The sequence below is a fragment of the Piliocolobus tephrosceles genome, chromosome 19 (genome assembly GCF_002776525.5).
Source record: "Piliocolobus tephrosceles isolate RC106 chromosome 19, ASM277652v3, whole genome shotgun sequence".
In the NCBI taxonomy this organism is placed as follows: domain Eukaryota; kingdom Metazoa; phylum Chordata; class Mammalia; order Primates; family Cercopithecidae; genus Piliocolobus; species Piliocolobus tephrosceles.
The window spans coordinates 24,684,761-24,712,688 of NC_045452.1; the positions used below are offsets into that span (position 1 = coordinate 24,684,761).

Here is a 27,928-nt window from a genome sequence, read left to right on the forward strand (position 1 = left end):
CTAAAAATACAAAAAATTAGCTGGGCGTGGTGGTGGGCGCCTGTAGTCCCAGCTAATTTTTTGTATTTTTAGTAGAGATGGGGTTTCACCGTGTTAGCCAGGATGGTCTCGATCTCCTGACCTCATGATCTGCCCGCCTCAGCCTCCCAAAGTGCTGGGATTACAGGCGTGAGCCACCGCGCCCGGCCCAAAATAAGAATTTTTAAAGGAATACCATGTTCTAATCTCTCTGCTTCATGGAGACAAATGAAGAGAAAAAGTAATTCCAAGATTATAAGAACAAGTTGGGCATTGTTTGTTTGTTTGAGACAGGGACTCACTCTGTTGCCCAGGTTGGAGTACAGTGGTGTGATCACGGCTCACTGCAGCCTCAATCTTTTGGGCTCAAGTGACCCTCCTGCCTTAGCCTCCTGAGCAATTGGAACTACAGGCGTGAACCATCACACCTAGCTAATTTTTTTATTTTTAAATTTTTTATAGAAATGGGGGTCCCACTATGTTTTCCAGGCTGGTCTGGAACTCCTGGGCTCAAGCAATCCTATTTTGGCCTCCCGAAGTGTTGGGATTACAGGTGTGTATCACTGTGCCCAGCCAAACAATGAGTTTAACAACACAAATTGCTGCAATGGCTACTTCTCAGATAGGCGTAACAGATGCCACTTTGCTAAATACATGCCACTCTGGTTTAACTGAATCTCAGTTGGCAATGCCACTGCACAGCTATACTGTCTGACAAGCACATGTGGCAATAACCAAACCGGACTGCCTTACTGCAGACTGAGGGCAGTGCTTTTGAGGCCACACTCCCAGACCCTGGGCCGGAGCAAGGAGAAAAGGAGACAGTGGTCAAGGGACCCTGCAAACAGCCTGCCACTTGACCCCACGATGCACACAAGGAAGGGTGCAGGTGTCTGCACTGCCACGCAGACGTGCTCTCATTCAAACAATCAGAATTGGCTTTCTGGAAAGAGACATGCTGAGGGGGCAGCTGGGTTTGAAGCCTTTTGCTGTATCCTGGCTCTCACACGCTGCCTCCACTCTGTCATCTGGTGTCTGAGTGCCTCACACCTGTCTGAGGCAGTGCCCAGTTGATGGCAGTCCCCCAGTTCCAATGACCCTGTCCCATGGGTGTGGCCACAGGGACTGCTGCTGTGCCAGGTCAGGTTGGCTGCGGGCGCTTACATGTACTTCCCACTCAATCCTTCAGCTACAGTGAAATAGAGTGCCCGTAAGAATGGCCGCAGGGTTCCTGGGCTAGAAACACCCCCGGAAAGTAGCTTACCTCACCAGAAGCATTTCAAATTTGGAAATTAAGATAAGGAATACAGAATTGCTCCTTCCCTTCCTTCCCTTCCTTCCTTCCTTTCTTTCTTCTTTCTTTTTTTTTTTTTCGATACAAGGCCTGGCTCTATTCCCAGGCTGGAGTGCAGTGGCACGATCTCAGATCACTGCAACCTCTGCCTCCTGGCCTCAAGTCATCCTCCCACCTTAGCCTCTGGAGTAGCTGGGACTACAGGCGTGCACCACCATGCCTGGCTAATTTCTGGATTTTTTGTAGAAACACGGTTTTGCCATGTTGCCCAGGCTGGTCTGGAATTCCTGAGCTCAAGCGATGTGTCCTCCTCAGCCTCTCAAAGTGCTGGATTACAGAGGTGAGGCACCATGCAGACTAGTGTCTTTTTTTCTTTTCTTTTTTTCTTTCTTTCTTTCTTTCTTTTTTTGGAAACAGAATCTCATTCTATTGCCCAGGCTGGAGTGCAGTGGTGCAATCTTGGCCACTGCAACTTCCCCCTCCAGGGTTCAAGCAATTCTTGTGCCTCAGACTCCCGAGCGGCTGGGATTACAGGTGCCCACCACCATGCCTGGCTACTTTTTTTTTTTTTTTTGAGATGGAGTCTCGCTCTGTCGCCAAGCTAGAGTGTAGTGGCGCGATCTCGGCGCGCTGCAACCCCCTCCTCCCAGGTTCAAGTGATTCTCCTGCCTCAGCCTCCCAAGTAGCTGGGACTACAGGCACGTGCCACCACGCCCAGCTAATTTTTGTATTTTTAGTAGAGATGGGGTTTCACCATGTTGGTCAGGCTGGTCTCGATCTCTTGACCTCATGATCCACCCGCCTCGGCCTCCCAAAGTGCTGGGATTATAGGCGTGAGCTACTGTGACCGGCCTAATTTTTCTATTTTTAGAAGGGATGGTATTTCACCATGTTAGCCAGGCTGCTCTTGAACTCCTGACCTCAGGTGATCCACCTACCTCGGCCTCCCAAAGTGTTGGGATTGTAGGTGTGAGTCACCGTGCCTTGCCCAGAACAAGTTTTTTTTTTTGTTTTTTTTTTTTTGAGACGGAGTCTCGCTCTGTCGCCCAGGCTGGGGTGCAGTGGCGCGATCTTGGCTCACTGAAAGCTCCGCCTCCCGGGTTCACGCCATTCTCCTGCCTCAGCCTCCCCAGTAGCTGGGACTACAGGCACCCGCCACCACGTCCGGCTCATTTTTTGTATTTTTAGTAGAGACGGGGTTTCACTGTGGTCTCGATCTCCTGACCTTGTGATCCGCCCGCCTCGGCCTCCCAAAGTACTGGGAATGCAGGCGTGAGCTACTGTGCCCGGCCCCAGAACAAGTTTTAAGAACTTGTTTTCTTAAAATAAACTTTTACTTCAATAACAAAGTATTAAAGACAAAATAAAAGAAAAAAATTTTATAAGAAAATAAGCTTTATGGAGGTAGAACACATAAAGCTCTTTGTTGAAATATGCTCTAAATAATAAAAAATAAACATTTAATAAACGTTGCTGGTGCCTGTAATCCCAGCTTCTTGGGAGGCTGAGGAGGGAGGTTTGTTTAAGGTCCAGAGTTTGAGACCAGCCTGGGCAACACAGTGAGACCCCAGTGGGGGCAGGGGGGTGAAGGTTTCTGGGTGGCCTCTCACCCCAGGGTGCACCTTACAATGACCCCGAGGTGCCAGGGATCAGGGTTGGTTTGGCACCTACACAGGGTCACGAAAATTTAATGGATCTTTGTTCTCTGAAAGGGAACAGGAAGGTAAACACAGGCTGGCCACTATTTTGTTTCAGTAACTGGAAAGGCTGCTCTCATTTGATCTCCAATTTTTTTTTTTTTTTTTTTTTTAAACAAACAATGCTTCAGAGAAAAACTTCTACTGACTTAAATTACAAAAGCATCCATTGCAGGGAGTCGGGGGACTGAACAATGCAGGTCTCTGGACTGGCCTGCCAGTTGTGCCAGGGCCCCTACAAGGCGACCCAGCACTGACCCGTGGGGGCAGCAAGGCTGGGGTTGCTGGAGGCCTCCAAAGGTGGCTGGAGTGCCTCTCTGCCAGCGATGGTCACAAAATGAAGTTGCCCTGACAAAAGGCCGGGACACTGAAAGTTTGGAGATGGAACAAGCCAGTGAGCCTCACCTGCCCCCACCAAGACTCACTGCCAGGAAATGCCCAGTCAGCAAGCAACTGCCTGAGGGAAACGAGCCCCCTCTGCTCGAGGCTGGGGTGAGGCACAGGGTGTGCTGTTGCCCAGAGTGGCTCATGGGAGCCGTGGCCCTGGCTGCCCACCCCCAGGCACCGCCACACCCTCACTGGCAGTGAATGTGCTGGGGCTTGTCCACTCCGGCCCTAGCCTCTGGCTCCTTGGGCTGCCTGGTTCTCTGCCAGCACAACCCTTGGCTCACTTGGTGCCACCTGGCTAGGTGTGCTGCCTCCGCCACAGCACAGCAACTTAGCAGTGCCCACTGCACCCCGAGGGCCACAGTGTGTCTCTATAACATTCCCAAACCGCAACCCAGAATGTCCCTGACACTCAGACCTTCTCTGTCGAGCTGTTTCTCTTTGGACTCTGAAAACAGCTGTTCTCTATGGCTGTAAGGCCAAGTGTTTGCCCAGGTTGGTCACCTAGAGCCACACTCAGTTCCTCTAGGCCTAGAAATGAGGGGTGCTGAGGGTGCCAGGCCTGGAATGCCTGGCTCCTGAGAGTCCTCCCTCCCCTTGGCTCTCCTGCTGATTAATGGGTTCCTGAAATGACCTCAGAGGACGCTGCCCCTTTCATGTTAACCACAGGGCCCCCTCCTCCCCACTGTGGCTTGGCAGAGGTCTTTGTAGGGTACTCTTGCAAGGCATCCCTCAGTCAGGGGGATATGGAAGTCAAAGCAGAGGGGCCGGCGCTCTGAAGCCCACCACTGGGCTCGCAGGCTGCCCCATCCTAGGTCATCCCAGCCCTGGGAGGACCAGACACCTCTTCACTGGGGTCTGAACCCTGAAGAGGGATACGGGAGACAGGCAATTCCCCTCTGCTTGCTCACTCCCAAAGTTGTGTTCCGTCTTCCCTGGAAGACAGATGCTGGTAGAGCCACATGCTTCTATCTGCCTCTGCCCACCCCTGGGGCCTGCTGCGTGCCAGACACTTGGTGGCACTTCATATTTCTCATTTAAGCCTCATGACAACCTTGTGAGGTAGTTTTATCCACCCACGTTACGGAGAAGGAGACTGAGGCTAAAGGTGCCATGACATACTCAAGGGCTCACAGCTAGAGGGTGGCTAGGATCACATGGGAGCCCAGGGCTGTCCACCTCTAAGGCATCTGCACTCAGCTAGAAAACATTCCTCTATGACAGTGTTTAGAAAGATGATTGCCAGGCAATGCTGGGGATGATGCTTGAATTTCATGACTTGGTCTCCTCACATGTGAAGCCTGGAATAGTAACTTCTGCTCTACCTGACTTACAGCAGAGATCAGAGCAGCAAATAATGGTTGCTAAAATATCTTGGAAAAGGAAACAGTCCTATCTAGATGAAATGTGTTCACACCATAGACATGACAGAGACCAGCTCTTGTTCAGTGATCCCCTACCTGCTGCCTGCTTCCTCTGCTCCTCAAACAGATCAGCCGAGCTTATGGAGGAACTCGCCGACAGCCTCTCTAGGCGGGCCCTGGTCTCATACTAGAGAAGACAAGGAAAAGGAAACGTTATGCTCCAAAGATCGTGGGCAGTTTTACAAGAAGAATCACCGAGGAGCTGTCATTTCAAAGTGTTTGCCCCCCAGGCTCTTTCTCTCCAACAGTTACTGAATGCCACTGCCAAGGCCGGGTCCTGCGGGACAGCACCAAGCTCATGTTCTGCATGGGAGGCAGGTCACAGGCCAACCGATCAACATACAGCACCTCAGCCAAGACCGCCAGTGCGGAGGCAGTCAGAGGGAGGGAGGGAGAGCAGCATCTCTCTCCTGCTGCTGCTTCTAGCCAGCGGTCAGCAAAGGCCACTCTAAGAGGCTCTTTTCCAAGCCCCACGACACTATTTTAAAACTGAACTTGAATGTCGACTTTGAAGCAAGACAGATTTGATGGACCGTGGGAACAGCGAGGGGCAATTCTACTTTCAAAATGATGGTGAAATGTTATACTTGCAGAAGTCTGAACTTCTGCAAAATACATTCAGCACACTTTAGGGAACCATGATCCAAACTGTCAGAGGCACACTAGCCATTCAGGATGAGAGGGAAGACGTAAACCTCCCCACTTCCACTTGAGTCTTACAGCTTAGCAAGACTTCACTCTGATGAGTTCACTGACATTTTTTTTTTTTTTTTTTTTTTGAGACTCACTCTGTCACCCAGGCTGGAATGCAGTGATGTGATCTTGGCTCACTGTAATCTCTGCTTCCGGGTTGAAGCGATTCTCTGCCTCAGCCTCCCAAGGAGCTGGACTACAGGCGCGCACCACCACACCCAGCTAATTTTTGTATTTTTTATAGAGACGGAGTTTTGTCATGTTGGCCAGGCTGGTCTCGAACTCCTGGCCTCCAGTGATCCACCTGCCTCAACCTCCGAAAGTGCTAGGATTAAGGTGTGAGCCACAGTGCCTGGCCGAGTTCATTAACATTTCTGAGAAAAGCCAACAACCTGAACATAAATATATGCACTCCCCAGAAACATATCTGGCCAGGCATGGTGGTTCACGCCTGTAATTCCAGCACTTTGGGAAGCCAAGGCAGGCAGATCACCTGAGGTCAGAAGTTCAAGACCAACCAGCCTAGCCAATATGGTGAAATCTCATCTCTACTAAAAATACAAAAATTAGCCAGGTGTAGTGGTGCATGCCTGTAGTCCCAGCTACTTGGGAGGCTGAAGCAGGAGAATTCCTTGAACCTGGGAGGTGGAGGTTGCAGTAAGCTGAAATTGTGCCACTGCACTCCAGCCTGGGTGACAGGGAGGCCCCGTCTCAAAAAAAAAAAAAAAAAAGGAAACATATTTATGTGCTTCATTTCACTATGTTTAAAAGTTATTAAATAAATTACAGCTGCATCAACAATTGTTTGAAATACATTCAAAAGATACTGGATAATGGCTATTCAAAACACCGAGAGAGGAATAAGAGAACTGTGAGGTTAAGTCCTTGTCTTGTAAACACTCCTCTTGCTGAGGCAGCAAGCACACAATCAGTTACACAGACCTGGGTTCAAGTCCCGACTCCAGCACTTTCAGGCTGGAGGGCATCTGGCAGCCTGAACCTAGCTCACTCAGGATCTCCCCCAATGCCCACACCCATACTTCTTTCCTGCATTATGCAGCACCCAAATAAACTCTCTGGACCCTTACATCAGCCTGGGCTTGTCTTCCAAAGTACATATCTGATGAAATGGCCTTGACATTGCCAAACTTCTTCTGGGCCTCATCTGTATTTTCAACTGGCTCATAATCTGGCTTGCGGCGAGCAGTAGGTCTGCAATTAAAAACAGCCAAATTAGGTTAACTAATTTGAGGTGAAGCAAATGTGTTTCATACTCATTTTATTTTTTAAAATGCCAATAGCAGTAAATTTTGTAAAAGGATTTTAGGCCATTTTTAAAAGCCTGAAAATTCTAATTAAAAAAAAAAAAGAATAAATATCCAAACAATACATTTGAAGGAATTTCTGTTTAAAATGGGGTCTGTTATTTCACATTTCAGATCAACTGGTAAACACTGAATACATTGTTTGGAATGTCCATAGGACACTGCTCTCTCTACATTGTATAAGATATAAAATGTCCCAGTTACCTGGGACAATTTCAAGTCACACCTGTTGTCCCAACATATTAGTAGTGCCCCTTTGCACTCTCAGAAGTTCTCTGGTTGGAAAATAAATTCATTCATAATCACCAAAAACTGGAGACAGTCCTTCAGTAGGTGAATGGATAAACTTGGCAATTAGGAATGAACACAAGAGTGAATGAGTCTTGACCAAGTGTACTAAGAAAAGTTAAACCAGAGTAGGAAGGCCAATTGCTACATGACTCCACTTATATGACATCTGGGAAAGGCAAAATTTTAAGGCCAGAAAACAGACCAGGGGTAACCAGGGGCCAGGGGCAGGGGAGGGGGGACTACAAAGGGCATGGGGCAAATCTGGGGGTGATGGGAACTGTTCTGTTCCTTGGTTTTGGTGGTAATTACATGAATGTATGTGCTTGTCAGAACTGTAAGTTTAAAAAGATGAATTTTACTATATGTAAATAATATCTTAAAATTGTGGGATAAAAGGCCAGGTGAGGTGGCTCATGCCTGTAATCCCAGCACTTTGGGAGGCTGAGACAGGCGGATCATGAGGTCAGGAGACTGAGACCATCCTGGCTAACACAGCGAAACCCCATCTCTCCTAAAAATACAAAAAAATTAGCCAGGCATGGTGGCCAGCACCTGTAGTCCCAGCTACTTGGGAGGCTGAGGCAGGAGAATGGTGTGAACCCAGGAGGCAGAGCTTGCATGAGCCGAGATTGTGCCACTGCACTCCAGCCTGGGCAACAGAGTGAGACTCAATCTAAAAAACAAAAAATTGGGGAAAAAGGTGAAACCTTCCTGGCCTAGGCCACCCCTGACCCATGGATCAGAATCTTCAGGGAAGAGGCCTCCACACACACATTTATTTCAAGGTCCACAGAAGATTCTGATGTGCACCTCCTATTTAAAATCAGTAATTTAAAATCAAAACAGGCCAGGCATGGTGGCTCACACCTGTAATCCCGGCACTTTGGGAGGCCGAGGCAGGTGGATCCATTTGAGGTCAGGAGTTTGAGACCAGCCTGTCCAACATGGTGAGACCCTGTCTCTACTGAAAACACAAAAATTACCCCGGCATGATGGTGCGCACCTGTAGTCCCAGCTACTCGAGAGGCTGAGGCAGGAGAATTGCTTGAACCTGGGAGACAGAGGCTGCAGTAAGCTGAGATTGCACCACTGCACTCCAGCCTGGGCAACAGAGTGAGACTCCGTCTCAAAAAAAAAAAAAAATCAAAACAATATTCCTGAAATAGTAGAACAAAATTATTCACTAGTCCTACAAAAGGTTTCAAAAAGTTTTCTTTTTTGAGGGGGACAAGGTCTTATTCTGTTCATCAGGCTGGAGTACAGTGGCATGATTACAGCTCACTGCAGCCTTGTACTCCTGGGCTCAAGTAATCCTTCGACCTTGGCCTCTTGAAGTGCTGGGATTATGGGAATGAGCCACCATGCCCAGCCCCTTACAAAGGTTTTCATGTCATCATGTTATCAGCAATTTTTTCCCAGAAATGCATGGATTCACTACTACAACCCCACAGTTTTGCATTCATACCTGTCTGAATAGCCTGTGGTTTTCAGAATGGTTTCAGTATCTTTGCTGGTCTCTTTTTTCCAGTAGGAATCTGAACTGTCATCCCAGCTAGAGAAAGAACTGCTCCTTAACTCCACTGCCTCGTCGAAGTACCTGTATGAGCAAGAGTACAACAGTGACTTTGGAGGTCCTTGCTGACACTCGTTCTGGGGTCTCTCACTTCCACGGATGTGGGGGATGCCTCCTTGAAGTTAATGGCAGTCACGTTACTAGGTCTAGCCAATGAGACAGGAGCAGACACGAGGTGTGTCATTTCCAAGGCCTTTCAAGTACCTGTGTTCAACCTTGCCCAGTCCTCTCTTCCCAAGCTACACGGAAGAGACTGTGTTCCAGGTGCTACAGTCTCAGGTAGGTAAAACCTGGACAATCAAAGTGACACATGGAGGACAGGTACTCTAGAGAACCATCTGCACCCTCAGCTGAGTTTATGTGAAAAAGAAATCAACTGCCATTGTGTTCAGCCCTTGAGATCTGGGGGATGTTTGTTACCTTAGTATTACCCGGCCTATCCAGACAACACAGGGCATCTTTAAATGTTATCCACCACAGGTTACACATTTCACTCTCTTTAGGTCTTACTCTGCCTGGTTAGGCAGTCACAAATAACACCGCTGGGCCTAGAGAACTGACTCCATACAGGGAGCTTCTTGTTGGCAATCCCTTCCATGTTAAGTACATTCAATGAAAATGATGTAAATGACGCTAATTAACCCCCTCCTGGAGTTGGATACAAAGCTACAGATCATTGATCACTGGATCATTCTGCGGATACTCTTTCAGTCTGGAGCCTGCAGTAAACTTGATCTGATTTGCAAGCATCTCAGGAGAGCCTGGTCTTCGGATCAGTTTACACTTTAACCAATTATCACCGAGCAGGGCATTGCTCAGAGAGCAGCACTCAGTGGCGGCCTTTTGTCCTGTGTGATTAGAGAAAAATCTTTGACCAAGAACAGCAAGGTCTGCCCGGAACAGGAGCGATTGACAGGCAAGGTGGATGTGCCAAAGCCTTGAGAAAAAGTGACCATCAACCAGCCAGGCACGGTTTCTCACACCTGTAATCCCAGCACTTTGGAAGGCCAAGGCAGGTGGACTGCTTGAGCCTGGGAGTTCCAGACCAGCCTGGGCAACATGGCAAAGCCCCATCTCGACAAAAAATGCAAAATAAATAAATAAACAAATAAAATAACTGTTTCCTGACCATCTCTGGGGATTAAAAGAAAAACATTAATGGGGCATGGTGGCACACCTATAGTCCCAGCTACTTGGAGGCCGGGACTGCAGTGAGTTGTGATGATGCCACTGCACTCCAGCCTGGGTGACAGGATCACCTGAGCGTGGGAGGCTGAGGCTGAGATGAGCCGTAATCATGCCACTGCACTCCAGACCGGGTGATAAAGTGAGATACTGTCTCGAAACAAAAAGTGACTCTGCTATGCCAGAATTCACAACAGCTTAGGATGGAAAAGCAGTCTGGCCAGATATACACACCTCATGAAGGCAGTCCAAGAAGTTCAGAGGAGAGAGGCAGATCCCAGGGAGGTCTTAGGAAAGGAAGGGTGACAGAAGAGAACAAAGGCCTTAACAGACATCATCCAGGCTTTCTCCAGAGAGTAAGGACAGGAAGCACACTGGAAACAAGGTGAGCACCAAGCTCCGTGCTATAAGGAGTTACACAAAAGATGGAGATCATAGGTCAGAGGGGCCAGTAACCAAAGGCCAATGTAAGAGGAAAGCAAGAACCCCTAAGAGCAAAGAGGCCAGGGACCTCAGTGAACCAAGATCTGGGTGGGGCAATGCTAAGAACCAATTTACTCTTTCTTGGCAGAAAACAAAACAAAACAAAAAAAGGGACAGAGTTTGATAAACCTGCTGTTTGGAGCAGATGGTATGATATTACATCCTTAATAGACAGAAAGTAGAATTTCTAAATGTGGCTTCTGCCTTCTCTGGCAAGAAGGTCATTAAGAACAAATCTCATGACACTAGCACCTTCTCTTTAGGAAGGAAAACGCGGTGTTCAAAGTGTATGTGGATTTCAGCTAGAAACCGACCAGGCTTTTTCCCCATGGTGGATGGGTGGATCTGTACTGCACCCAGGCTCTGCCTGGAGGAAGAGAGATGACCCATTCCCCTTCAGAGAAGAGAGATCAGGACACTGAAGGAACCGGAAGTTACATCAGAGGAAGGTTCAAAAGATGTGGGATGTGTGCTGGCCTGGAAGGTGATATTCCCATGTTTGAGGGACTTATTTTAAGGGACCATAAAAAAACTAAGACCAATTCAATGAGGAATTTTAAAACGACTTAATAAGCACCTATGAGGAGTCAGGCACTCTGCTAGGGGAAGACACAGGAAAAGAAGACACATTCAGCTCCTGCCCTCATGAAGCTTGTGAACTGGCTTATGGAACGGAGGCTGACTTGAGCACAGAAGCCTCAGAAGATGTGTTAATGAAAGGGAGAGTTTCTCACGGAGCTGCCCTGGGACCAAATGGCTGCCTTGAGGAGAAGGAAGGGTACAGTAGAGGCTGGATGGCCCTGGAGTGGGAAGAGGGGGGTCAGCACTGGACTGGTGCAGGGTGAGGGTGAACTTCCAGGTTCTTCATGACTCTGTGATACTGAATTTTGTAGATTGAGCAACACTCTAAGTAAATAACATTCTTCATTCTTATAAGCCAATGTGCTTATCCTGAAATGTAGGGGAATCCGATTACTTTTTTTTTTTTTTTGAGACGGAGTCTCGCTCTGTCACCCAGGCTGGAGTGCAGTGGCCGGATCTCGGCTCACTGCAAGCTCCGCCTCCCAGGTTTACGCCATTCTCCTGCCTCAGCCCCCCGAGTAGGTGGGACTATAGGCACCCGCCACCACGCCCGGCTAATTTTTTGTATTTTTTAGTAGAGACGGGGTTTCACCAGGTTAGCCAGGATGGTCTCGATCTCCTGACCTCGTGATCCGCCCGTCTCGGCCTCCCAAAGTGCTGGGATTACAGGCTTGAGCCACCGCTCCCAGCCCTGATTACTTTTAAGTGACTGAACTATTCAGAAGTCAAAGGAGAGAGACAGCCATCGGCTTGGGTCCCCCTGACCAGCATAAGCCTGTGAGGCAGCAGTCGGTGCGTGGGCTAGGTGGCACCTTCTCTGTCTTCCAGTCACCCACGAGAGACTCTCTGTGCTCATGCTAAGCAGCAGCAACTCAGTAGGAGGACCGGCAACTCACTAAGGGGACGGACAGACCACCAGCCAGGCCTCCAGCTGACCCTTGGAAGGAAAGGGTGAGTGGGACCACTAACGGCCACTAGTCCCTGCTCAGAAACAAAGAGACTTTCCTTCCTCATCGCCAAATCTTTATTGGCTTTCTAATGCTTTGACTGTGTAGCTCTCAATGCTTTTTTACTTTTATTTTTGCCCTCCCTCCCACTGTCTTTACCCAACCTTGAAAACATTCCTTAAAATCCCTTGATAAGTGCATCCTAATATCACATTCTTTCTGATTTAGAGCCATAGACAGTTGTCTATTCTAATGAAGGCCATGCTGGCTTTATAAGGCTGAGCAAATTGTTCTAGTTTCATTATCTTGTACTCAATATATAATTATACTGTTTGTATCCTGGAAATAATGGAACTCAATAATAATAATAATAATAATAAAAAACAAGGACAGGTTTTATCTTATTTTTAACAGAAACAGAACTCTTTCATAATTCATAATATTCAAGTTCTAATGGGCTAATGAATAATTTGAAAGCAGTAAGAGCTCTTCATCGAACTAATATATTTGCTTTTAGAGTCCACGTTTACTTTACCTCAGTTGCCAAAGTACCTAATGGTACCCTCATTCTACTAATGGTGGTCACCCTACCAAGGAGGACTAGAGAAGGCATTTATGTTCCTATTAGACAATCTGCAGGGCGTGATAAACAATACCCCAAGGTCTCTCTGGCAAGCGTCCAGGAGGCATGGGCTATATAAATATGCCATCTGCTCCCAGGTTTCAAACTGTAACAGTTTCATAGCAACAGTGGCTTCTGGGGCTAACCCTTTTGATTAAGCCTTGGAAGGAGGGGAAGTCTGGAAGATCCCTGAAGCCCTTACAAAGCAGAAAGGCCCCACAGGGGCCTGTCGGTGACCTGGAGCCAGTGAGGGTCTCTGAAGTTCTCATTAGACAACCTCACTTAGAGTTCTCTTAGCAACTCGGCTACCAAGCAAGAGTACTGATTTAACTTAAATTGTCTCTTTTTTTGTGACAGAGTCTTGCTCTGTTGCCCTGGCTGGAGTGCAGTGGTGCAATCTAATCTCATGGCAACCTCTACCTCCCAGGTTCAAGTGATCCTCCCACCTCAGCCTCCCAAGTAGCTATGACTACAGGCATGTGCCGCCATGCTTGGCTAGTATTTTTGAAACTTTTTGTAAAGAAGAGGTCTCACTATATTTCCCAGTCTGGTCTTGAACTCCTGGGCTCGAGTGATCCTCCTGCCTTGGCCTCCCAAAGTGCTGGTATTATAGGTGTGAGCCACCGCACCTAGCCTAAACTTTCTTTACTATCATCTGTAGAAGTTGCCAACAAGCAGTGAAATAATCAAAGATGTTGTGAGAAGCCACACAGGCAAATACAGACCTGTATTACCAAGTGTGTCCTCTGACCCAGACTTAGTCCATCATTTAATATTCATATCTGAAATGATCTGGCATGCATGCAGTTTCCAAATCAAATTGCGCACTCAATTTTATTCTGTGTAAAATCTATTTACATACCTTTAAAAGGCATGATTTGGGTATCACTTCTGAGTGAAGTGAAACTTGATGCATTATACAAGCTGCAAAGGATAGGCAAATATAAAACCACCCAAGTCTCTGAAAAGATCACCATGGAACATCACTAAACTACTACCTTTTTTTTTTTTTTTTTTTTGGTAAAATCCCTAGACTTGAAATAATTTGGAGCTATCCTTACGAGACATTTTTTAAGGATAGTATTCTTTATACAATTCCTTGTCTATAAACACTGATAGGAAAATATACAATTTCACAATTCGATTCTAGGTAATATATTTATATCTGTTCTATATATGAAGTGTATATACACACACACATATATATCTTTTATACATATGAAAACGCTTCAAACCTATAAATTGCCAGACAACTCTAATGCCCTCCGAGATGTAAGCGATGGAGCCTTCCGGTAAGCACCACCCATTACTGACAGGCATACCTTCAGTTTTCATGAACTGCTAACCCAAAGGTGGTCCTCAATGTGGTTAGTTTAACTACTTAACAATAGTAATTAAACATTTAGGCTGGGCATGGAGGCTCATGCCTGTAATCCCAGCACTTTGGGAGGCTGAGGCCAGCAGATTACTTGAAGTCACAGGTTTGAGACCAGTCTGGCCAACATGGCAAAACCCCATCTCTACTAAAACTACAAAAAATTAGCCGGGTATGGTAGCACACACCTGTAGTCCCAGCTACTCAGGAGGCTGAGGCAGGAGAATCGCTTGAACCTGGGAGGTGGAGGTTGCAGTGAGCCAAGATCATGCTACTGCACTCCAGCCTGGGCGACAGAGTGAGACTCTATCTCATAAACAAACAAACAAAAAACATTTAGACTGAATCACACGTCTCTTAAACTGAGTTTCTACATTATCATATAGCAGCTAAACATAGTAACAGCCAAGCACCATTCTAAATGTGCTATAGTATTCGCAGTATCTCATTTGATCCTTACACAACCCTATCAGGTAGGTACTACTAGAGTCCCTAATTTACAGATGAGGAAGCTACAGCACCAAGAAGTTAAATAACTTGGCCCAGGTCACACATAAGTGAAAGCCAGGATTCAAAACCATGCCACCTGGCCCCTGGGCCCATATTCTCAGGAATAGGAACCCTCTGTTCCTGAGCTGTGCCCTCTCCAGTGAAATCACAGGTTCATTTGGTACTTTTTTAGCAGACCTCTCCCTGGGCTGGGCAGGTCCTTACAAAGTGAACTGACTCAAGTTTAAACTTGTTTTCTTTGCTCTGGCAGGCCACTTGACCGTGCACTGATCTCCACAGTCGGCTTCACACTAGAGTTATGCATTTTGTCTCAACCAGATAGTGAGTGCTGAAGGAGAGAAACCTGGGCTTTACTATGGGATCCCCTCAAGGTGCAGTCATGTTCCTTATTAATAAATACACACACCCATAGAGTTTATTTAATGTACGATTGTACCAACTGGAGTTTTCTGAAGCTGGCATTCTGAAGCACAGAAATCTGCTGAAGCCCTGAGAAAGAGCTGTGAAATGTTCCAACTGCTGGACTAAAACTAAACAACACACATCTTCAGGATTTTGCAGTTTTCTCCAATTTCATAATTTAAATAAACACATCTCTCCTACCTTTAATTGTAACTCACAGTTGCTGATTTTATTATCAAACATTTTAATATTAGCAAACATTGTCCTTTCACAAATGTTTCTCTAATTTTTATTCCAAAGAATACCTTTGGCTTCAGTCAAAGCTTTTAAAAACAGTGAAGTAAACTGATTTGTAATTTCTCCTAATGCAAATAAACTAATCAATCCATACTAATCACTACTTATCAAAATGACACTTTAACAATGATTGGTCATAGAGTACCTTGAGCTGGAAGTAAAATATGAATCGTCACTGTCATCGTTATACTTTTTTCTTGGTTTTGCCATGATGGGTGATTCCTGTTCTATGGTCTGCATATCTGAAGTCACTGAATGTGAAATACCACTTGAGAAAACAGAAAAATATATATATTAGTAAGTTCACAAACTTCTGTTTCACCAAAATAAACAAAGCTTTATATTTTGAACAAAGACAAATTTATTAGAAGGGTTTAAAAACACAAGCAATAAAACAAATTTTTTTTTCTGGTGCAAGCTTTCAAAAATGTTAAAATTTTGTGAGGACTGTGTCTACACAAAATACAGTCACAAATATTGGTTATGGGCCGGGCGCGGTGGCTCACGCCTATAATCCCAGCACTTTGGGAGGCCGAGGTGGGCGGATCACGAGGTCAGGAGATTGAGACCATCCTGGCTAACACGGTGAAACCCCATCTCTACTAAAAATACAAAATATTAGCTGGGCATGGTGGCGGGTGCCTGTAGTCCCAGCTTCTCGGGAGGCTGAGGCAGGAGAATGGCATGAGCCCGGGAGGTGGAGCTTGCAGTGAGCCGAGATTGTGCCACTGCACTCCAGCGTGGGCGACAGAGCGAGACTCTGTCTCAAAAAAAAAAGAAAAAAAGAAAAAAAGAAAAGAAATACATTGGTTATGTCCATGGCTTCCTCTCCGGTAGGTGCTTCATGAAGAGCCAGACCTTTTTTCTTCTTTCAAAGAGCCAAATTTGAAATTTTTCATGTTATAGTGAATACCAGAGCAAAGCAAAAATAATTAGAGAAGTTAATGAATAACAAAAAAATCCTCTAAAGTTGAAACTAACACAGTCCAAGAAAAATCCACCAATGATTGGCACACTGTTTTAAATTCTAACTTCAAGAAAGCAGTCTCACATACCTTCTGCAATTTCCAAATCCCATGCCGAGTCTGTCTGAGTCAACATTTTTTTTGCCACTAATGTTCAACTTTTCATCTTTCTTCATTTGAATTTCAAGATCCTTATAGGCTAATCGTAATGATGAAACACTGCCAGAAAAACCAAATACTCCTTAATTTAGCTTTAATCCTTTGTTCTTACATTAAAATAGCAAGCAAAATTAAACATGTAATTTATACTTTTAGCTCCATGATTCTTTCCATAATTAACAATTAAGAAGGCAAGTTGGCGTTTTTTCTACCTGCCTTTTTTGAATAGACGTTTAAGAAAATTTGAATGAGCTGGCTGGGCGCGGTGGCTCAAGCCTGTAATCCCAGCACTTCGGGAGGCCGAGACGGGCGGATCACGAGGTCAGGAGATCGAGACCATCCTGGCTAACACGGTGAAACCCCGCCTCTACTAAAAATACAAAAACTAGCCAGGCGAGGTGGCGGGCGCCTGTAGTCCCAGCTACTCCGGAGGCTGAGGCAGGAGAATGGCGTAAACCCGGGAGGCGGAGCTTGCAGTGAGCTGAGATCCGGCCACTGCACTCCAGTCCGGGCGACAGAGCGAGACTCCGTCTAAAAAAAAAAAAAAAAAGAAAGAAAAAAAGAAAATTTGAATGAGCTTACAGCCCCTTTCTCATTGCTGCTCAACCTATGCCACTGTTCAAGTTTAGTTCACATTACCTATTATTGTATAATAACATAATGTATACCCAAATCACTTCTATTTGGGATAGTGAAAAGCAGAATTTCTTACTTGGATTAATATTTTATTACACTTCCACATTACATAACAAAGCATGAGGTTAGCCTCACTAGTCTATCTTAAGATAAAGAAATGTATAAATTTGACTTTACAAATAGACCAAAGAAGGGGCTGTTACTTAATTGTAAAAGGATCCTTCCATTTACAAAATAATTTCTTGTAGGGTATCTCCATGCAATCAGGCTTCTGAGAGTGTTTAAAATGGCATAGTCACTCATCAGCTAATAGACTCTTTAGCACTACTAGTCAGTCATATACCACGCTTCTATTTAAAATCAAATATCTGCCACAAGCAGGATACCAAAGGGGTAAAAAGGTGTACAAAACATTGCCCTCGCTCTCAGATTTCTAAAAATGCAATAATGACTTAATTTTTCATAAAAAAAAAACTATGCCTATATAGCAAGAACAGCAGTTTGCATCATATTTTAGTGAGACAGCAATATTTCAGGGCCCTGAAAAATTATCTATCTACCTTACAAGGATTTCTAAGTTATCATCCACTTTACAAAAACATGTAAAACGTCACGAATTCCTGGCAAAAGAGGCACTGTATAAATTCCTAGTAATATAAATAAATTTCTGTGTAGTAACAGGGAAGGACAACAGAATTTCTTTGTTTTTTGAGATACAGTCTTGCTCTGTCGCCCAGGCTGGAGTACAGTGGTGCAACCTCCACCCACCAGGTTCAAGTGATTCTCCTGCCTCAGCCTCCTGAGTAGCTGGGATTACAGGTGCCTGCCACCATACCCAGCTAATTTTTATATTTTTAGTAGAGACGAGGTTTCACCATGCTGGCCAGGCTGATCTCAAACTCCTGACCTCAGGCAATCCGCCCGCCTCTGCCTCAAAGAGTCCTAGGATTACAGGCGTGAGCCACCATGCCCGGCACAGAATTTCTTACTAGGAAAAAGTAATCTTGCTTTTGCTGTTTCTTTTCTTTAATGAGTCAAGCAAGATTTCTTTGGTTTTCACGTGGCAGTTTGTTTTCTTTACTCTTCCTACAGAACAGGTTATGGCTATTTTACTCCTTAACAAATAAATACTACTTTTTCTTTTGGAGGAAGACAATAGCTCTGTTTAAAATCATGAATACATATAATTATAGCAACAGATTCCTCTGGAGAAGATGCATGGGGATGAAAAGGTTCTACTAGAAAGATAAGAGATGGAAAAGTTTTCCTTCCTAGGTAATCTGACGTGGGACTGGGTCACTCACTAAAAGCATGCACTTTGATATCCAAGCTTACGAGAACATCTCTCTGGAAGAACCAGCAGAGTTAAGTCAGAACACGCGTTTCTCAGAACTTCAGGAGCGCTTACGGGTACTGGCTCAAGGGAAGACTACAGGACACAGATCAAACAAGCGAAGCAGCTCAAGGCAGCTCTGCCTCTTCCTTCCTTCCTACCAAGTGGGCACACAGAGAGCCTCTGAGGACGGGCTGGGAAACTGCTAGAAGGAGACCAGGACACCGCATGGGCCGTTTAGTTTCACACTCTGACAGTACAAGAAACAACACTGCTGTGACAGTTTACTGAGCTGAAATAACTTTATTTACAGCCATTAAAAAAACTAACTTGCAAAATAACACTCATGTATTAATGATAAAACACCTGTACTTTCTACGGGTTTGAGTGGCAGTGGTGGTCATTAAGGCATAGTTATGTGGTTGTTCTGAACAAGGCCATGAAAGTTGCCAAATTGGCTTCCCAAATTAAATTCATAAATCTTCCGATCTGCATCTTTGTTTTTGTGATGTATTAAACACTCCTAATGAAAGATACAAGTGAAGGCTGATTGTTGCTTCCTGTTTTCAGGAAGATTAGCATGTTAATATTAGAAGTAACAACCAGACCTCACTCCACCCAGCTTACCTGCAGCTTCTCCACCCAGTTTACCTGCAGGAAGGGAGCTGATCAGGGCCCGATTTTATACACGCTCTGGGAAAACCTCAAACATGAGTAATCTGGACAGAACCTACTCCCAAATACCAAGAGAAGCCATGGAAACACTTAAATCTAACCTTTCCCTTTGCCAGGATCAAAAACTTAGCTTAGTAAGAGAAATTAAACTCTGTGACAAGTCAATGTAAATTTTTACACAAAGCATTTCAGACCATATTCAACCTAAATACAGTTCAGTGCTGCCCCCTAAGTTCTGTGAGTTACATGACAAGGAGAAATAACTATCAACTTCAAATTATTTGGGTCTACCTTATAAACGCCACCTTAGCAAACTGTCAGTCAGTATGAACAGTAAGATGGTATGAAAAGTAGTTGCATTTACTGAGCACCTACTGTGTGCCAGGTACTGTTTGATACACTTCAATGAGCATTTAAGCTACTAAACTAATCCTTAAAACCACCTCATAAAATAGGTATTGTTTTCTTCATCACACAGTCCATAGTAACTCAAGCTAAAACAGATAAAATACACATGAAAGCAAGAGAAAATACCATTAAAAAACACATGCATAAAAAATAGGGATCCAGGTTACTTTTCCTTTCTGTGTGGCACGCACCCCCCGCCCTTCTTCTCTCCTGATCTTTGGTACACAGTCAGTTTCTGGACGGCCATCTTTCTCTTCCGATTTCAACACAAATGAAAACCTCTCAAGAGCCTTACAAATGTCTACAGAAAACCAGTCTCTTCACTGGTTTTCAGTTTCCTCCCCTGTTCCTGGCCTGGATATCACTACCAAACTCACTTTCTCGAGATGCCCCTTCATCACAGCACTGCTGAAGGAGCTGTTTCTGACTCTCAGGTAAGTGGACAACCACAGCCTGACTTTAAGGTGCTCCACATTATTGTTCCAACTCCTCCACTTCAGGCAGGCCCCCGACACACATGATCATTCCACCTTCTTCATTCTCTGAAACTCTTCCTCCTCCCTCTCCAAGATCCAGGCTCAGAACCTCTGGAGACACCACCAGAGCCATAGTGTTCCATCATGTATTTAGAATTTAGTCACAGAGTCCAACAGGGCTTCAGATTATAAATACTTTTTTCATTATGGAGATATAATTCACATACTGTAAAACTCACCCTATTAAAGGACATGATTCAGTGGTTTTAGCACACTCACAAAGTTCTACCACCATCACCACTAACTCCAGAACATTTTCAGCAGTCCAAAAAGCAGGCCTGCACCCTTTAGCAGCCACTCTCCATTCTCTCCTCCTCCCGGGCCCTGGTAACCAGTAAGTTGCTTTCTGTCTCTATGGATTTGCCTAATCCAGACATTGCATAGAGACAGAATCATGTCATTTGATCTTTTATGACTGGCTTCTTTCTTAGCATAAACTTTTCAAGGTTTATCCATGTTGTGGCACATATCAGGATTATATTCCTTTTTGTGGCTAATAGTCCACTGTATGGACATACCACATTTTGTTTCTCATTTATCAGTTGGTAGACATTTAGGTTATTTCTACTTTTTGGCTATTAGGATTAATGCCATTATGAACATTCATGCACGAGTTTTTGTGCGGTTACACAGATGTAAGTTTAATTTCTCTTGAGTATATACTTAGGAGTAGATTTGCTGGGTCACATGGACACTTTACATTTAACTTTTTGAAGGACTGCCAAACTGTTTTTCACAATAGTGGCATCATTTCATACTGCCATCAACAATGTACAAGGGTTCAAATTTCTCCACATCCTAGCCAACACTTGTTACTGTCTGATTTTTTTATTATAGCTTCCCTAGAGGGTACATGGTAGTATCTTATTGTGGCTTTGATTTGCATTTCCCTAACGCTAATAATGTGAAGCCTGTTTCATATGTAAACACCTCAATGCCTCTCTGTCTTTCCCTTCTCACTGACACCACCCCAGTCCTGCCCTTACAGCGTCAACAGAAAAGTGTTGCTGCCCCATCGTCTCTTTCCTTTCCAATCCAGATGCCAATGCAGTATCAGTTTTCTTAAAACTAAATTTTGCAGTACCCTCCCCTCCCCCGACACACAAAAATACATGGCATTTGGAAAGCAAATCTTGGAGTTAATAGTTTTATTCCCTGCAAACATATTAATATAATGAAATTAAACTTACACTGATTCTTCTTTAGGTGCCGCCTTGGCCAGGTCTTCCTGCTCCTTCCTTTTATCTGCAGCTTGAGCTTGTTTTTCAATTTCATTAAAGCATGTATTTGCCAGTTTCTGAGCTCCCAAACTTCCTTTTTTGGCCCCAAGCTAGAAGATATATAAGACTACAGTCTACACGAGCTGTTTGAAAGCTTTTGGGACTACAGCTAACATTTCCTAAGGGTTAGGACCTGCCAGGCACTGTCACAAACACTTTACATTTGTTCTCTGGCTTAGTCCTCAGAACTCTGTGAAGCTGGTATTATCTCAGGAGTCCCTCACCATGGGGGGACTGGTTTCAGGACCCTGTGGATAACAAAATCTGCGATGATCAAGGCCCTTATATAAAATGGCTTAGTATCTGCATTTAACCTACACATACCCTCCAGTATACTTTCAATCATCTCTAGATTACTTATTATATCTAAATAATGTAAATGCTATGAAAATAGTTACTAATTCTGTGTTTTTATTTGTATTGTTTTTACTGTTGTATTCTTACTTTTCATTTTATTTTACTTTTTTTGAGACAGGGTCTCACACTGTTGACCAGGCCGGAGTACAGTGGCACAATCTCAGCTCACTGCAACCTCTGCTTCCTGGGGTAATGCGATCCTCCCACCATAGTATCCCGAGTAGCTGGGACTGTAGGCACAGGCCACCAAATCCGGCTACTTTTTGTAATTTTTGAAGAGACAGGATTTCACCAAGTTGCCCAGGCTGGTCTTGAACTCCGGGGCTCAAGTGTCCACCTGCCTCAGCCTCCCAAAGTGCTGGGATTACGGGCGTGAGTCACTACGCCTGGACTATTGTGGGTTTTTTTTTCCCCCCAAATATTTTTGATCTGCAGTTGGTTGAATCTCAGGATGCAGAACCCCTGGATACAGAGGGCTGAGGAAAGTAAAGCTCACGTAAGTTAAGCAATGTGGCCAAGACCACACAGCCAATAAATGGCAAGGCCAGGATTCAATCCCTGCACCTGCCTCCAGAGCTGGTGCTCTGCAATGCATCGCTGTATCTGAAAGCTCACCAGACGACTACCCTCTAAGCCTCACAAGATGTCACTGCTTATTGATCTACGCAAGCAGGAGAGAAATTCCCAGGGGACCTTTGTTAATTTTTTTCAGAATTTTGTCATAGACAGAAAAAATGTTAAATCATTCTAGAAAAAATTCAGTACGTATAACATTAATCTCTTTGAACAAAACACAGACTCCTTATATCAAAGCCACATTTATTACAAGATGGTTCAAAAGAATAAAACTAAAATGACAAAGCAGCTTTTTAGTTTTAAAGCTTAACTACCAGATTTTTATATATAAAGTACATAATACTCACGCCTTTTTTAGCTTGATTTGGTTTCTTTTTTATGATAGAGGAAACCTCTGCCAAAAAATAAAAATTAAAAAGTCAGACCAATAGAAATAATTTTTCTTTTTTAGTGTGTCTTTTAAAATTCTAACATACAGCACTTTATTATTTAAGAGATAACATTTTTCACATTAGTTTGTCATCCAGAAGACTCAAGTTGATGAGCATATTTTAGATTGACAGAGCTTCGTTGAAATGGAGTCCTCAGTATTTCCATGCAGTCTCCAAACTCAGAGAAAATGCCTTTTTTTTTTTAACAGCACACTGAAGAGAAACAGAGCCTGAGCTTGCCCCACTCAGTACTTTCTTCAGGAGCATTTAAGTATATTACAACAACTTTTTTTTTTTTTTTGGCGGGGGGGACAGGGTCTTGCTCTGTCGCCTAAGCTGAGTGCAGTAGCATTACCTCCCAGATCAAGGGATCCTTCCACTTCAGCCTCCTGAGTAGTTAGGATCACAGGTACACACCACCACATCTGGCTTTTTTTTTTTTTTTTTTTTTTTAAGAGATGGGAGTCTCGCTATGTTGCCCAGACTGGTCTTGGACTCCTGGGCTCAAGTGATGCTCCTGCCTCAGCCTCTCAAAGTGTTAAAATAAGTATGAGCCACCATGCCACAACTCTTTTGTTAAGCTCTGCTCTTCAAAAACTTAAAAAAATCTATAACAATCTTTTAGAGTTGTTCTCACTATTACCTAGGCTGGAGTATAGTAGTGTGATCAGAGCTCACTGCAGCATTGAACTCCTGTACTCAAGTGATCCTCTTGTCTCAGCCTCCCTAGTAGCTGGGACTACATGCATATGGCACCATGCTTGGCTTTCTTTTTTTTGTAGAGATGGGGGGATCTCACTGTGTTGCCTGGTCTGGTCTCAAACTCCTGGCCTCAAGTGATCCTCCCACCTTGGCTTTCTAAAGTGCTGGGATTATAGGTATGAACTATCATGCCCATCCCAAAAGCTTTAAAAATCATTATAATTTTCCATTTATATTTTAGATTCAGGGAGTACATGTGCAGTTTTGTTACAAGGGTATATTGTGTGGTGCTGAGGTTTGGGCTTCTCTTGATCCCGTCACCCAGAGAGTGAGCACAGTATCCAATAGGAAGTGTTTCAGCTCTTGCTTCCCTCTCTCCCTCCCTCCCTTTGGAGTCCTCAGTGTCTACTGTTCCCATCTTTATGTTCGTATGAACCCAAGATTTAGCTCCTGCTTATAAGTGAAAACATGTGATATTTGGTTTTCTGTTTCTGCATTAGTTTGTTTAGGATAATGGCCTCCAGCCATGTTGCTGCAACGGACACGATTATTCTTTTTTATGGCTGCACAAAACTTCTTTGAAAATATAAAGTTAGCAGCCTGGACAAGAAAGGGAGACTCCATCTCTACAAACAAACAAACAAACAAACAAACAAAATTAGCCCAGTGTGATGGCATGCACCTGTGGTCCCAGTTACTTGAGAGGCTGAGGTGGGAGAACCCCTTGGGCCAGGCTGCAGTGAACTGTGATAGAACCCACTGCACTCCAGCATGGGCAATAAAGCAAGACTCTATCTCAAAAAAGTAATAATAAAAATAAAGTTAGCTAGGCATTATGTATACAACTAAAGCAGCCAGTGACATGCTTTTTCACCTTGGCTTATATATATATTTTATCACATTCGCCAAAATAAATATAAAGCATTCTCGGCCAGGCATGGTGGCTCATGCCTGTAATCCCAGCACTTTGGGAAGCCAAGGCGGGCGGATCACCTCAGGTCAGGAGTTTGAGAACAGCTTGGACAATATGGTGAAAACTTGTCTCCACTAAAAATACAAAAAGTTTGCTGGGCATGGTGGTGCACACCTGTAATCCCAGCTACTTGGGAGGCTGAGGCATGAGAATCGCTTGAACCCAGGAGGCGCCAGGAGGCGGAGGAGGCAGTGAGCCGAGATCGTGCCACTGTACTCCAGGCTGGGTGACAGAGTGAGACTCTGTCTCCAAAAAACAAAACAAAAAAAGAATAAATATAAAGCATTCTCTTATTTTAATAACAGTACTTTCCAAATTGCACAAAAATACTTTTAGAGAAAGTTTTTAAAAAATCATTTTCTAAGTACATTTTACTTGTAGGTTATATATTGTTTTTAGAATTATGTTAAAGAAACCCAGCAAAATTAAAGTCTTAATTTTTTCATATAAAGATAAGAACGTGCTTTGATAGGAAAAGACAGCATAAAACCACAAACAGCAAAAGATTACAATCTTTAGCCATGAGTGCAGAATAGCATCATTACGTTTCAAGTGTGAAAACGATGCTCGTGGGAGTTTTCCTTTCCATCACTTTCTTTTAGATTTGTATTCTAGTAGTCACATCACCTGCTCCCAACTTCTGACGAGTCTAATACATGATGAAAATGTCAGGGACATTTCTAACAGTTTAGTTATTTTTTACCAAAGCAGCTGCTTTCCAACTAATGCAATGGAATATGTAACAATTACAAATTAAAATTCCTTGATAATAAAAAATTTAAGTTCACCTATAATAAAATTAGAAAGAGAAGAAAACGCTGAGTTCTTGAGTAAAAAGGAATGGTGTAGATGTTCTGACCACTGCTTATTTCGGTAATGTGAGCCAGCCCAACGTAAACCCCCCAACCAAAACCATCAGCAGCCATATTGGCTAAATTTGCACACTGCCGCTTTTTTTTTTTTTTTGAGACAAGGTATCACTCTGTCACTCAGGCTGGAGTGCAGTGGTGTGATCACGGCTCACTGCAGCCTCAACCTCCCAGCCTCAAGTGATCCACCTGCCTCAGTCTCCCAAGTAGCTGGGACTACAGGTGTATGCCACCACACTCAGCTAACTTTTTCTTTCTTTTAGAGAGACAAGGTTTCGCCGTGTTGCCCAAGCAGGTCTTGAACTCCTGGGCTCAAGCAATCTGACCACCTCGGCTTCATAAAGCGTTACGATTACAGGCGTAAGCCACTGCCCCCAGCCACAATGCTGCACTTTATATTATCAAGCTGGTTAAAATGTAGCGTCTTTGTTGGAAGCTTGAGAGATGAATAAAAAACAGATATATATATATATATATATATATATATATATATGGCACCTTTTGCTTAATAAAATATTACTAATAGATTCGGTCATGATGCTATTACTCCATCAGGTGAGACGCCTAGGCCACATGCAAGAGGATTTACTTTTTTCTTAATGAGTCATACACTTTAAATCACAATGTAGGATTTTAAGCATATTACCTAAAGCAGCCTTTGATGGTACATTAAGACCTTCCACACTTGGTCCTTGCTCTTGTCCACCTGAAAATTCAAAACATTGATATTAGTGCAGAAAATATACTCAGCTAACTTGCTTTCGAATGTATAATAATTCAACCTGCTCAGTGCTACATATTTTATCCAATTTTGTCAATGATCACCTACCTTTTTAGCTGTATGTTCTATTTTACAGTTATAAGAATTTTGACTTAAAAGTCCATTAAAGTAGAAGTGTATTTTTAATCCAATGGATTTATTGAATAAAAATGTTAGTGGTCTCTTCAACTAATATAATTCAAAATTCTGCCTTATGATCTGGTGATTTAATGTGACCTGTCATAAGATACTTAGTACCTCTGTGGACTATACCTACCCAATGTGTGTTAATATATGGAAATTCTTTTTTTTTTCTCTCCTTCTTTTGGAGATGGAATTTCTTTCTTTTTACCCAAGCTGGAGTGTAATGGCACAATCTTGGCTCACCGCAACCTCCGCCTCCCGGGTTCAAGCGATTCTCCTGCCTCAGCCTCTCGAGTGGCTGGGATTACAGGCATGCACCACCATGCCCAGTTAATTTTGTATTTTTAGTAGAGATGGGGTTTCTCCATATTGGTCAGGCTGGTTTTGAACTCCTGACCTCAGGTGATCCACCCGCCTCGGCCTCCTAAAGTGCTGGGATTACAGGCGTGAGCCACCGCGCCCAGCCTAATATGTGGAAATTCCAATTACATCAATGATGGAAATCAAAATTTTCAGTTGCCCAGAAATCTGTCTTGTTTATTCTATTTTACCTAAAAAGTCATCCTGGTTAGCAACTCTGTGAACACAGCCTTAATTAAAAGCCAGGCACAGTGGCTCACACCTGTAATCCCAGAACTTTGGGAGGCCAAGTTGAGCCGACTGCTTGAGCTCAGGAGTTTGAGATCTCCCACCTTGGCCTCCCAAAGTGCTGGTATTATAGGCGTGAGCTACCGTGCCCAACCATACTTAATTTTAATTTTATTTATTACTTTAAAAATAGATAAAGTGTAGGCTGGGCATGTGGTGGCTTATGCCTGTAATCCCAGCACTTTGGGAGGTTTAGGCAGGCGGATCACATGAAGTGAGGAGTTTGAGACCAGCCTGACCAACATGGTGAAACCCCGTCTCCACTAAAAAATACAAAGATGAGGGCTGGGCACGGTGGCGTGACCCAGCACTTTGGGAGGCTGAGGGGGATGGATCATGAGGTCAAGAGTTCAAGACCAGCCTGGTCAACATGGTGAAACCCCGTCTCTACTAAAAATACAAAAATTAGCTGGGTGTGGTGGCAGACACCTGTAATCCCAGCTACTAGGGGCAGGAGAATTGCTTGAACCCAGAAGATGAAGTATGCTGAGATCATGCCACCGTACTCCAGCCTGGGTGACAGAGCAAGACTCCATCTCAAAAAACAAAAACACAAAACAAAACAAAAAATTAGCTGGGCATGGTGATGCAAGCCTGTAATGCCAGCTACTTGGGAGGCTGAGGCAGGAGAGTATCTTGAACTTGGGAGGCTGAGGTTGCAGTAAGCCAAAATCACACCACTGCACTCCAGCCTGAGCAACAGAGCGAGACTTCCATCTCACAAAAAAAGAAAGAAAAAAAAAAAAATATATATATATATATAGCCATTCAACAGAGTATTATTTAACTATAAAAAGGAATGAAGGATTACTTGAGGTCAGGAGTTCGAGATCAGCCTGGCCAACATGGTGAAACCCTGTCTCTACTAAAAATACAAAAAAGTAGCCAGGTGTGATGGTGCACGCCTGTAATCCCAGCTACTTGGGAGGCTGAGGCAGGAGAATTGCTTGAACCTGGGAGGTGGAGGTTGTGGTGAGCCGAGATCACACCACTGCACTCCAGCCTGGGCAACATCTTGTTCTGTGTTAGTTACTGGGGTTTCTGTTAAAACAAAACTGAGACATCCGGACTTCAGAGATTACATGTATCTCCTGGGGCTAACCCTCAATCTCAAAGTCCCCGGCCCTTTTTTTTTTCAGAGTCCTGCTCTGTTGCCCAGGCTGGAGTGTAGTGGCACAAACTCGGCATACTGCAACCTCTGCCTCCCAGGTTCAAGGAATTCTCCTGCCTCAGCCTCCCGAGTAGCTGGGATTACAGGTATGCACCACCATGCCTGGCTAATTTTTGTATTTTTAGTAGAGATAGGGTTCTGCAATGTTGGCCAGGCTGGCCTTGAACCCCTGGCCTCAAGTGATCCACCCGCCTCAGCCA

At 44.3% G+C, this 27,928-nt stretch overlaps 1 protein-coding gene across 2 annotated transcripts in view; it reads right to left on the minus strand.

The window, feature by feature from the left end:
- Nucleotides 1-27,928, minus strand: part of ARFGAP3 (ADP ribosylation factor GTPase activating protein 3) — a 60,146-nt gene that overhangs the window by 6,327 nt on the left and 25,891 nt on the right. For both annotated transcript variants that reach the window (XM_023221799.3, XM_023221800.3), the window contains exons 7-14: nucleotides 25,652-25,711; nucleotides 22,378-22,424; nucleotides 21,008-21,147; nucleotides 16,161-16,289; nucleotides 15,251-15,373; nucleotides 8,595-8,726; nucleotides 6,602-6,725; nucleotides 4,857-4,947 (exon numbers count right to left, since the gene is read on the minus strand). In XM_023221799.3, coding sequence (XP_023077567.1) covers nucleotides 4,857-4,947; nucleotides 6,602-6,725; nucleotides 8,595-8,726; nucleotides 15,251-15,373; nucleotides 16,161-16,289; nucleotides 21,008-21,147; nucleotides 22,378-22,424; nucleotides 25,652-25,711 — 846 coding nt within the window. The remainder of the gene's footprint in view (nucleotides 1-4,856; nucleotides 4,948-6,601; nucleotides 6,726-8,594; nucleotides 8,727-15,250; nucleotides 15,374-16,160; nucleotides 16,290-21,007; nucleotides 21,148-22,377; nucleotides 22,425-25,651; nucleotides 25,712-27,928) is intronic.